General features: G+C 38.0%; 1 protein-coding gene across 1 annotated transcript; it reads right to left on the reverse strand.

Annotated features, from left to right (window-relative positions):
* Positions 1-1,391: 1,391 nt before the first annotated feature.
* Positions 1,392-6,951, reverse strand: EBLN1 (endogenous Bornavirus like nucleoprotein 1). Its single transcript, XM_054437054.2, is given in 3 exon segments — positions 1,392-1,855; positions 1,858-2,538; positions 6,874-6,951. Coding segments are annotated over 2 exon segments (1,101 nt in total). The 5' UTR covers positions 2,495-2,538; positions 6,874-6,951.
* Between the last annotated feature and the right edge of the window lie 6,430 nt (positions 6,952-13,381).

Below are 13,381 nucleotides of genomic sequence, written 5' to 3' on the forward strand. Positions count from 1 at the left end.
GACTGGGCAGTTCTGCTTGACAAAGGAGCGGCAGTTGGGGCTCTGGGGCCCCTAAGAAGTCAAAGTGGCCTCACTCACATAACTCAGCTGGCAATGGCTGATGGCCTGGAGCTCAGCTGGGGATGTTGGCCTAGGACCACCCTTCTCTTACAGGTTAAATTCTCATGTGACTTCTCGGGCTTCCTGGTAGCATGGCAGCAAGGTTCAAAGAAAGAGCATTCCCGGAAGCAAAGGTGGAAGCTGCAAACCTCTTAAGGCCAAGTCCCAAACTTACACAACATTATTTCGCTGCATTCTATTGGCCAAAACATGTCACAGGACCAGCCCAAATTCAAGGAAAGGGAAAACAGACCCCACCTCTTGATGTTGAAATGGCGAGGTTATATTCAATGTACCTGTGGGGCAGGCGCAGTGGCTCACGTCTGTAATCCCAGCACTTTGGGAGGCCGAAGAGTTCGAGATCAACCTGGGGCAATACAAAAAATTAGCCGGGCTTGCGCCTGTAGTCCCAGCTTTTTGGGAGACTGAGGCACGAGAATCGCTTCAGCCCGGAAGGCAGAAGTTGCAGTGAGCCGAGATCGCGCCACCGCACGCCCGGGTTGGTCTACAGAAAGAAAATAGATGTGGAATGGGAAATATTGCTATGGCCACCTTTGGAAACGTAATCCATCACATATTTGGGAATGAAATTCCTGGGTGATATAATCTAACTACATACAATGTTTTAGAAATGAAAATAGTATCTCAATAGTTTAACAGAGAACTAAAAGGAAAATAATTCATAACATGTATTTCAATATGTAAATGCTCAGATATGACTACACTACAAGATCCATTAAAAGAGCCAGATCTTTGCATTGACTTAATGATTACATTTTGATTTAAGAAAAAATAAGTCATTCCATAAAAGAGATCTCCTGAAATGAACAGAGGTACAGGAGGACACTAGTACCATAACAAAAAATAGTGCTAGGATAAGTGATAATGCATCAGATTTATTTCAACATAATTATAAAAAATAATCAAGACAAATTAGAGAAGAAATACAATAACCTTAAAAATGATCTGGGCCTTATCTATAAAGAATAAAATAAAAAATCCCCATGTGACTACAGAAAACATTTCAATTATTTCAAAATTCTACTACATGTCAAAGCATATTTTTAGCCTCTAGTACTTAAAAAGACTTTGGAGATCATATCTTTCAGTGGCCAGAGAATATTGGATGGATTCTTTTAAAGAATAAAAGATTATACAGAAGTTGCGATAGATGTCAGAGACATATCAGACCAAGATTGAAAACAATAGGCAACACTCAGATACTATTTCAGAATGTGATTTTCACATAATTTCTTTTTATATGTATATATAAGGATTAGTTCACGTATTTGTTATTCAAATCCCGAAATCCCATAACCGCGAAGGATGTTAACTGTATATGGATCCATGTCACTTCCTCTGGAGATTTTTCGAGCAGATGCCATTTGAAGTAGAGGGAATGTAATAGTTGATCCTGGTATAAAGTCAAGGGCTTCAAATCCAGAAAACGTGGGACTCCTTCTTTTGGCCCAGTAGTTTGCTGCTGTTGCTAGGTTTGGGAACATTCGTGGTGATAGCTCCCCAATAACAGGGTGGCGAAGTACAGCCCCAAATTCAAAGAAATCTCCAAGTGCCTTTTTAACCAGTGCTTTCTTCTGCTCAAAAACTGGAATCTCGGACACAACAGCTGGTAAAGCAATGGAACCATCCACGCACTGATCCGGGAACATTTTCACAGTGTAGTAAGTCGTCATCTGTGCTTTGTTGGCAACTACTTTAACTTGATCAAGTAGCTCACGTGCAGGGGATTCAAATCTCCAAATAGAAATGTGAACATTAATCCTCCAACCCATGGTCTTGAGTTGATCCAATCTATAGCTGGCCCTGCATTATAGCTAATTAATAAATCAGCACTTTCACTATGCAAAGGTCTTCCAATGGATATCATCATTGCCTTGAATTGTCTCTGTACTTCGAGGCTGTTGGTGCGTATCGGGTCACTTGATCCGGCAGCAACGCCTATCAGAAGATCACAGCAGTGACGGAGAATTGATGACATCTCAAGGGCAGTGAAGGTAGGCAAAACATCTTCGAATTTGCTAGCATAGAGAGTACCTGTTTCCTTGTTCTCATTCCCAATCACAATATTAGACCTTTTGCTCACACCGACACTGAGTAGTGCCTTGTGTAATCCATCGAATATAAAACACAAAAATACTAAGCTTGGGGTTACAAGGTGAAAATGAGATCTGTGTACTGGGTCTAGCATAGACTTTGCTGCTTTTTCAATGTCCTTAACATCTCCAATACCAGGTTGGGGCTCCAATGCATCTGCTGGATACTGTCTGCTCTTCCCAGAGAGCTCAAATCTCCCTTGAAAGTAATGGAAGCTGCTCCCATCCTTTGTATTGTCTTGTGGGCTGCTGGTCTATCGGTTCTTTCTTGAGCGGGACATTGTGGGTAATTGTTTCTGTGATTTTCACACAATTTTGTATTGCACTAAAAAAATACAGAGAATGGCAATAATACAAAATATTTTTAAATAACATTTATTAATAAAATGTATTATGACTTCTGTATCTCATTTACTTCTTAGTAATATTCAGTTTTTTAGTCTAGTAAAGGAATTTCCAAATCTCCTTAATTACACAACATAATTTTGATTTTCTTGCTTTTACACCTAAATGTGCAGCTGCACTAAAATCCTTTCCCCTGTCAACTGTGAACACCAGAGCTATGCCTACAGAGAGAAGAGTCAACCACTCATTTCGAGCACAAAATTTAAGGTTTCCTTAAATTTAAACTCAATCATCAAGATCAGTCATATTGTAGTGTCATCTTTTAAAACATCAAAGTAATGCCAATAAAATCCCCTATAATGAACAAAACAAAACTTCTAACAAAGCCAGGATCCACAGAAAGAGTTAGTTGTTCAACAATTCTTAAGCAATATCTTTATGTCATTTAAGCTTTCCTCGACGTAAGGAATTTTTCCCTAAAAAAGGAGCCTTTTTGTGTAGCTTCTTTTAAAACTTTTCAGTATTCCTTCACACAGAAGGGCTGCTGACTTAAATCTGTATTAAAAGTACTACTGCCATATTTGTCTAGGATATTGCTCAGGGCGTCTTTTGAAACTAGCAGGGCAGGAACATTTTTCATTGTGCAGAACCAAATCAAGTTTTGGGGTCATCAGGCAAACCTGGTCCCCTCCTCTAAGTGTCAGTGATGCCCTATATCAAATCATTATGTCAACCCCAGAATGCCCTCAGGTTTCCAAACTCACTGGCCAAGTGGGTGCTGCCCAGAGCAACTGGAGATAACACTGGAAAGGGCATGGAATAAAAGGAACACAAGTTGTACAGGTCTTTTGAAAACTGTCTTGGACATACATCTAAGGTTGATTTGAATTTTAATTAAGTCTCACTTAAAGGCTCTCTGGGGTTTTTAAAAATTAAAGAGCTTTTAAGATATAATATTGCAAGCCCTGCTTTAAAACCTAGGCAGTGATAAAAGCTTAAAGCTGATGCAATCACCACGCTAATCACAATATTCCATGCAAAAGTTCTCCAATGGAAGGGATATAACATTACATGGTCGTTCATTTCTTTCTTTTCTCGCCTCTTAATGCAATGAAAAGTTATTATGTTTTGTCATGTTCTTAACTGTCTTGTTCCAAATATAGGCTTTTGGTTTGGGTGGTATGTTGTGCGTCTCAATAAATATTTTTCTTCGCATTAATTCACAATAATCCATTTTTATTCCCCGAAAGTCCATTTGGAGGTAGAAAAAGGTGAGATTTATGAAAAGAAATGTTCAAAATCTCCACACACTTAAAAACATTCTAAAACTTCATGGATTTTTCTATGGTTCCCAATTCTGAAAGCACATATAAATTATAGCGTTTTTGTTATTTCCTTATGTTTACACAAAGACAAAATCTAATAGGTATTAAATCGTGTTAACAAAAAACAATTTTTTTTTGAGACAGGGTCTCACTTTATCACCCAGCCTGGAGTGCAGTGGCACAATCTCAACTCACAGCAGCCTCGACCTCCCTGTTTAGTGATCCTCCTGCCCCAACCCACAAAGTAGCTGAGACTACAGGTACTTGCCACTATGCCTATCTAATTTTTGTTTTTTGTAGAGATAGAGTTTCTTCACTTTGCCCAGGATGGTCTCGAACTCCTGAACTCAAGTAATCTGGCCTCATCCCACGCTACCCCACGCTACCCCACACTACCCCACCCCTCCGCCACGGCCTCCCCAAGTGCTGGGATTACAGGTGTGAGCCACTGTACCTGGCCTGAAAACAGTTTAAGGTGAGCATGTGAGCTTTTCCCTCCACCTCTTTGGTGTGCTAATTAAGTCACTTAAAGCTGCTTGTGTTTTACCATGTCCCTTCTTAATCCCATGTCTCAAACATTTAGTTAATCATGCAGCTAAACTTAACTAGCAGTTATAATCACAATTATCTGAGCATTCTTTATTGTGAATAGGTATCTTCAGTTACTAAAACCAAAGGTCTTAACTAAAAACGTCCCCGTATTCTTGATTGTTTGGATAATTAGGGGCTAGGGTTGGTGTTCTCAGTGCCATAAACCACAATGTATTGCATATCTCTAAAGCACTTGGTGGGATGCTTTGGGTACTATAGGATTTTGTGAGTTTTCCAAAATATGTATCAACTACAAAGATGACAGTTAATTTAATTAATAACTTGAACTGTCCATTTTTCTGTTGTCCTACAATCTCTATATTAGAATTCAAAAACATTAAAGAGTAAAACAGAAATGATAAATGATGTATCTTCTGAAATTTCTAAAATATGCAATTTTCAAATGGCCTATGAAAATTAGGTCCCTTATCTTATAAAATGCTGTAGCAGTAGGATATATATACTAAATAACCTTTCCAATATTTTTTGTTTTGTAAATAGAATAAGTCCCTAGTGAGACTCTTTAAACCTAGTTATTAACTTACGTTCAGGAATATTTCATTAGGAAGCTTTTCTTCTCATTTTGGCTATTTTTGATCCAAGAAACCAGGTCAAATACATAGTGTCTTGAATAATTTCTAGAATGAAAACTGTTGAGAAGTCTTTATACATATACTCTGAGTTTAGAGCATTAAAATTATAGTAAGGTTGGATGTGGTGTCTCGTGCCTGTAATCTTAAGTGCTTCAGGAAGCTAAGGTGGGAGGATCCCTTGAGTCTAGGAGTTCGAGACCAGCCTGGGCAGCATAGCAAGATGCCATCTCTCAAAAAAAAAAAAAAAAAAAAGTTTTTTTTTTTTTTTTTATTTAGCTGGGCATGGTGGCATGTACCTGCAGTCCTAGCTACTTTGGAGGCTGAGGTAGGAGGATTGCTTGACTCCAGGAGCTCAAAGGTGCAGTGGGCTATGATCATACCACTGCACTCCAGCCTGGGCAACAGAGTGAGATCCTGTCTCTAAAAGAAAAAAAAAAAAAAAAAAAGGTTGTATTAAAAACCCAGTCTATGATGCAAAGTATGTTATTCTATACGTACAGGTCTGTAGCCTACACTCTGCATTATGGGCAAAATTATGTTGCATCTGAAGCATGAAACGCTGAGTAGCAAATTCATCTAGCTATGGCCTCAGTAAATACACTCCTTTGTTTAGCTTATCAGTCATCACTAAAAACATTTATTAAAGACCTTCAATATATGGATCCTTTTCTCAACAAGTTTAAGATGCAGAAAAATATTACAGAAGATGATATAAAGTTATTGCTAGTCACATATAGTATGATTATTTGTATAGAAATTCAAAAATGGAAAAGTAGAAAACAGATTTTTTCAAAGTATTTTCTAAGTTTAGTTCATAGATTCTTTAATTCCTATAGGAACACAAGATAATATATTACAAATATATAATAACAAGATCAACAAAGACATACCTGTGAAAAGAAGCCAACTGCCTAGAAAATAAAGGCAGCTCCAGAGCCCACTACTCGCCCAGGCTCCTTCCAAGATTAGGTACCTAATTTTGTATTTGTAGTTTTGTATTCATTTTCTTTAAGAAAACCCCCCAAAATCACATAAGCTTTAGGCCCCTCAGAACCTGGATCTGCTCCAATGGGGAGTAAACCATATGTGATTTGCATAAAATGAGTACAACACCTGGCTGAGCTTTTTCGAAAAACTATAACCAGGGAGATATACCAGGTTCCTAGATGACAAAATTTACTGCTATTAAAATGTCAAGTCTCTTGAAGTTTAACTGAGCGTTTCATGCAAGCACAATGAATATTCCAACAGTATTTAGAAAACACGACAAAACTTTGGAAAAAGCTGGGAAACATTTGGAAAAAAATAAGAGTCACTAAGAAATGTTTGAAAAAGATGATTAATTAAATATGAGGTGCTGGGTTGAAGGAAATATGGCTGTTTTCCTGGGTACAAAACATATTCTAAACCTTCAATAATTTAAACAATGTGGTCCTGGTGCAGGAATAGGCATGCTGACCAAAACAGACATTAGAACATGTAAAAAAAAGTTAATAATCTATAAAAGAGGCAATATCAAGACAAATTCAGCAGGGAAGAGAGGAAGTGTTAAGAAAAATGGTAATGGTACAACTGGTTAGATAATTGGGAGTAAAAATCCATTTTGATATTAGTTTTATACCATCCACCCAAATAACCTAAATAAAGGAATAAAATATTTTAAAAGATTAAATTATAGAAAAATTACAAGAAAATATACATTAATATGACTCAAACTCCACAGAGGAATAGGTTTTCTGATTTTTGTTTTTTGTTTTTGTTTTTGTTTTTGTTTTTTTCTTTTTTTTTTTTGAGACAAGGACTTACTCTGTCGCCCAGGCTGGAGTGTAGTGGCACCATCATGGTTCACTGCTGCTGCAACCTCCTGGGCTCAAGCAATCCTTCCTCCTCAGCCTCCTGAGTAGCTGGGACTACAGGCATGCATCACCTTGCCCAGCCAAGGAATGGTTTTTTAAAAAGCTTAGTAACAATGAAACAAGTTACAAAATAAAATATTGACAGAACTGACAATGTAGAACTGAAAAATATTTGCACACAAAACTCATTACCTAAATTAAAGGCAAGCGATATATGGGGATTAAAATACTTTCTGCAAGTATACAAGGTTAACATTGACCTTATATAAAGAGCTCATACAAATCTTTAAGAACAGCACCAAGACACCAATAGATTAACATGCATAAAAGCAGGTATGAACACTCTGGCAATTCCTCAAAACACTCAGCATGGAGTTACCATAGGACCCACCAACTGCACTCCTAGGTGTAGGCCCAAGACAAATGAAAATATGTGTCCACCCCAAAACTTGTACATAAATGTTCATAGAAGCATTATTTGTAACACTCAAAAAGTAGAAACAACTCCAATATCCATCAACTGATAAACTGATAAATAAAATGAGTTATATCTGTACAACAAAATGTTATTAGACAATCAAGAAGAAAGCACTATTTCAAGCTACAACATGGTTGCCTCTTGAAAACTTATGCTATGTGAAAGAAGACAGTCACAAAAGATCATATGTTGTGCGATTCCAATTTTATAAAATAACCAGAATAAATAGACATACAGAGACAGAAAGTAGAGATTAGTGTATGCCTAAGTCTGTAAAGGGGTTTGGGGGGAAATAAGGAGTGACTGATAATAGGTACATGATTCCTTGTTGGAGTGATGAAAATGTTGTAAAATTAATTGTGGTGATGGTTGGACATCCCTATGAATATACTAAAAAATCATTTAACTGCTTTAAACGGGTGAATTGTATGGTGTGTGAGTTATATCAATACACAATGTGTAATATATTATCACAATACCATCTATATGATATCACTGTACATTATAAATAGCTTTATTATAACATGCTTTTTAAAGTACGCCCAACCAAATCACAGAAGAAAGCAAATTAACAAACTTGAGGAAATTATCAGCATTGATAATAACCAAAGAAATACAAATTAAAGCAATAAGGAGACAGTATTATTATTTTTCTCAAAATAACTAGAAAATAGTTTTGACAATTCTCACTGCTGCTAGAAGTATGGCAAAACAGACATTCTCATATATAGCCATTGGAAGTGCAAATTGACACCACCTTTTTTTGAAGACAGTTTAGCAACAGATATCAAGAACTTTAAATGTAGTAATACTCTGCCTCAGTGGTGTAGCTTATAAAAACATCATACAAGAAATTTTTCCTAAATATGAAAGAAAAAAATATTTATATACAAAGACCCTCATTTCAGCATTATATATGACCATGAAGAAATGAAACATCTTAAATGTTTGGTGACAGTGGAACAGTTACGTGTGCTGTGGTATATGTACTAGATGAAATATTACACAGAAGGGAAAAATACATTACATATTAATATGGGAAAATTATTACAAGATATCAAGCGAAAATAACAGTACAAAATTGTATGCATAATACTGTTAGAACTATGTTTAATTATTTTCTTCTTTTTTATATTTTCAAATTATCTTTAATAAACTACACTTAAATTTTTCTTAACATCTAAGAAAAATAAAACAGTAACAACAATGTAAAGCACTATACGATGTGTGGTTTATGCCATAATGAGTATCAGATATTCAGAGAGGAGTTTCAAACTCAGTGTTTCAATATTTTATCTGCAGGTGACTGTGCTTCTGTGATTTTTTTTTTTACCCCAATAAAAGTCATTTGGTGAAACCCAATTTAGAGACACCTCATCTGGCATGTACAAACAAATTACAAAAAAAAAAAAACAAAAACAAATTAGTCATAACATACCCCTCAATCCATACATGTGATGTATTTTTCCTTCACTCTTTATGCTACAAATATATTTACAGTAAACATTTAGTCTTCAAACTGTTTCAGTCTAGATTTGTTAAATATTTTAAAACTAAAGATAATATAAACCTACTTTGAATTATCACCAATAGACTCAAACAGGGCAACAACCTCTTTAAGGAAAACAAGCTACTTGCGTCAAAATGAAAATACTTTCTACTCTTTTGAAAAAATATCTAGATGGCAACATTCTATGTACAATAGGTAATTTATTTGTGGTTTATTTCAGAAACAGAATATTTGTTTGAAATATATAATTCTCATCATTGGGAGTTTGGCACACAAAAACTCTTCTAAAAATATAGGTTAGACATATACAATGAAGACTGAGGAAGGACAGGATTTTAGTGCAAAGTTGCAATAATTTATAAATTGTGCTAATACAATTAAACAGAGTATAAATCTTCAGAAATTTTAACTTGATTTTCAAAACACTGGAAGTTTAATCAAGAATCATGAGTACTTCTTGCCCTATGTCCACTCCATCTCCGTTTTGCCAAAATCCACATAATCAAAATTTGTGTGACTTTCCTTAAGACTATTTTATTGAGATCAAAAACTAAGTACACTTGAGCTTCAAGTCTAAAACACAAACCTTGTGCGCTGCATCATTTTACCTTGACTCAGACAATCAGAATCCAATGTTGCCTGGGAAACCCTCTCACGCTTATTACAATAACAATTCTGTTGCTTGATTTTTAAAGCAATAAATACATACTCACAAATTACTTATATATATGTATGTGTATATATATTTTTTGTTTGTTTTGAGATGGAGTCTTACTCTGTCGTTCAAGCTGCAGTGCAGTGGTGCGATCTTGACTTACTGCAACCTTCGCCTCCTGGGTTCAAGTGATTCTCCTGCCTCAGCCTCCTGAGTATCTGAGATTACAGGTGCGTGCCACCACGCCCAGCTAATTTTTCTATTTTTAGTAGAGATAGGGTTTCACCAGTGCAAAAACTTATCATCCTGGTTGCTTTTCCCTGATCAGTATGTGAAGGCACAAAGGAATAAAGAGAACCGCTTCACTTTCATACTGTTCTCATATTCATTTCTTATGTGCCAAGAACTTTGGTAATATAAAGACAAAGAGGAAAAAACATATCCTCTGCTTTTTCTGTATATCCCGCACACCATACATTTCATTACACACCAATGTGTTTGTCAGATTCAACTGAATTGTTATTTTTTATCTTCCTTGGTATATGCAAGAAAAATGGAAACAAAACTTAATGGAAAACAGAAAACTGTAATAAATGACAAAAGCAGATACTATGTTGGCTACATTCTCTGACTACACCATGATATAACTATAAATTCGTAAAATTAACTTTGGAAAAAACAACCACTTGAAAAAGGTTAAATATTAAGTCTCTCCTAAATAACTTCTAAGTCAAAAAGCAAGCAACAAATACAGACTATTTAGAAAATAATATAAAGAGGAATAACTAAGTGTATTAGCCCGTTCTCACACTGCTGTAAATATACTACCCGAGACTGAGTAATTTATAAGGAAAGGAGGTTTAATTGACTCACAGTTCCACATGGCTGGGAAGGCCTCAGGAAACTACAAGCATGGCTGAAGGAGGAGAAGCAAGCACCTTCCTCACAGGGCAGCAGGAGCTAGAGAAAGAGCAAGGGCGGGGGGGATCTGCCAGATGCTTTCAAACCATCAGATCTCGTGAGAACTCACTCACCATCACGAGAACTGCATGAGGGAAATCCACCCCCATGATCTAATCACCTCTTACCAGTCCCTGCCTCAACAGTTGGGATTACAATTCAAGATGAGATTTAGGTGGACACAGCCAAACCATGTAACTGCATAGCAAAATCTCTGTCGTTTAATATACATCTTAATGACTTTGCTGTTTTTTAAAAAATTAAAGTATACAAACCAAATGTGTAACAAAAAAGAAAAAAAACAACAATGACCTAAAAAGACAGGAAGAAATAATACATATAAAAGGAAAAATAATAAGAAAAGAAACCACTCCTAGGAGACTTGTGCCATGGATACTATGGCCCCTCACCCAGTCCCCCCTTCAAGTTCAAGGCTGTTGCTGGGAGTAATTATTGGCTGTTGATGGCTCACAGCTGAATCCGTTTTCTGGAATTGACCTTGGTTAAAGGAAGTTGCCTCAATACATTTATGTCTCTTCTTCAAGGGTAGCCCACAATCCAATGACTGGATTCAATGCAGGGATTCAAAGACTCAGCCCTGGTGCCTTGGATTGGTACATCTCTGAATGCTCTTTCAGCCTCAATGCTCCCGCTGGAGCCAGCTGAGGCCACTGATGCAGCTGCATCTCAGTTTGGCTTTTTCCTCTGCTCACTACTATTTTCTCCTTGGCTTCCTCAAAGGAGTTGTTTCTGACAGCACTCTTCAACAAACTCCTACATGCAAATCTCAGAGTCTCAGGGCATCTGACCTGCAGCAGCTAGTGCTGGAAGTGATCCTAGGAAAGTGGCTTTAAAATGAGTTGCAGGCACAGCCAGATCACCCACTGGCAGGCAGGTACTGAAGACCCATCACTGGGGATAGATGGAGCATGGATACCTCTGGTATGAGACAGTGATGCAAGTATTAAAGCATTCCCGGTGTGAGCTGGCGTTGGATACCAGTAAAATGGAATATACCGGCAGGTGCAGTATCTTAGGATTTTGAGAGCTAGAGAAAGTGGTAATTACAAGGATTAGGGAATTGGCTGCTGCTGACAACAGTGGATGCCCCAGAGGAAGACAACGAAAGGCTGAGGTTAATTAATCACCAATTAAAGGCAAGCAGGAAAGTCAGACGGCCTCTTCCACACCATATAAAGAGATTCTCATCTTCTATGAGCCAACACCAAAAGAGGCTAAGAATCAAGCCCGAGCCTCAACAATAAGAGTAATAGAGCTTCAGAATAGGTTGAATAAGGAGAGGGCCTGTTGGGAAGAAGCTGACCTTAAGGCATGGCATGGTGGCATCCTGAATTCCCACATTCTCCCAGACTCTGGGCCTATAGAGTCTGTTAAAGGTCAGCACTGCTCGCTAGCTTGAAGATGATGCAGTCATCTGCCTTGCAAAGCCACAGGCATTCCTTTCAGATCCACTTCTACCTCCTCTTTGAGCCATCAGATAAATGAGTAGAGTTGAGTCATAACATGAGCCAGCCTGCTGAGAGAGGGAAGAGATGATGCTCTCAAAAGGAGACGCAGGACTGAGCTGACATATACCATCACAAACCAAGACAGGATATTTGGTGTTGGTTCAAAGTGAGTAGAAGATAAGGCTGGATAAAGGAGGGTCAATCAAGACAGCATTGTCCTGTGAAACAGGATTTAACCCTGACAAGCAACCTAGGAGTTGGTGACAACACACGACAAGATCTTAGAAGCTTGTAGAAAACATGGCCACATTATGTGAGAGGAAGCGCTGAAACTTCCATGGCAGACAGGAAAATAAAGGATCAAAAGGTTAGGAAAATGTTCTAGAGTGAATATACCCTGTTGAGTGCCAGAAAACCCACTCACCAATGATAGACTGTGGGAGGGGCCAGAGGACACTGTTTAATAAAGCAATAAAGTCATCGGGATGAGGGGCACCAGCATCTCTGTGAAGGTCAGTGTGGCTGTCCCCTGTGGCCTTGGGCTGATATTGGGGATACTGGTACGGAGCTGGGCTCCCTGATAACAATGGGGATGATAGTCTCCTGCAGTGATAAGGGCAGATTGTGGGCTATTATTCTAATGGCTGGCAAGTTTGGATTGAAAGAGGGAGAGGTGTCTGACTCACAGAGATGTGAAGCTGGTTAATGGAACATAGCATCTGTAGGGAAATCTTGGATGAGCAGCCAATAAGCATATTACTCAAATTATACAATCGGGATAAATAGAGGCCAAGAGGGGTGGCTCGCGCGTGTAATCCCAACACTGGGAGGCCGAGTCAGGAGGATTGTTTCAAGAACAGCCCAGGAAATGTAGTAAGACCCCTCCGCATCCCTACAGAAAATTTAAAAATTATCCAGGCATGGTGGCATGCATCTGTACTCCAAGCTACTTGGGAGGCTGAGGTAGGAAGATCACTTGAGCCCAAGAGTTTGAGACTGCCACGAGCCATGACGATGCACGCCACTGAACTTCAGCCTGGCCAACAGAGTGAGACCCCTGTCTCCAAAAAGAAAAGAAAAGAAATCAACCATGGATCTTCAGGAGATTGAGACCAATCACCCCAACAAAAATGACCATATTCTGCCTCATTTCTGGATCCGAGCCACTACTCAGGCTAGGAACTCGTTAACTGAAGGATAGATCAGGTCCCAGGAAGAATTCTATCACCCACAGCAAGTATATATGATAGATTCCCCCAGTCCTTTTTCCAAAGGGACATATAGCCATTTGTGTGGGTGAACTGGGGGAAGAGGAATTCCTGACATTTCAAGGGCTTGAATTCACATTGATACTGAAGGATCCAAAGTGTCATCACATCCCCATTT

The sequence above is a fragment of the Pongo pygmaeus genome, chromosome 8 (genome assembly GCF_028885625.2).
Source record: "Pongo pygmaeus isolate AG05252 chromosome 8, NHGRI_mPonPyg2-v2.0_pri, whole genome shotgun sequence".
Lineage (NCBI taxonomy): Eukaryota > Metazoa > Chordata > Mammalia > Primates > Hominidae > Pongo > Pongo pygmaeus.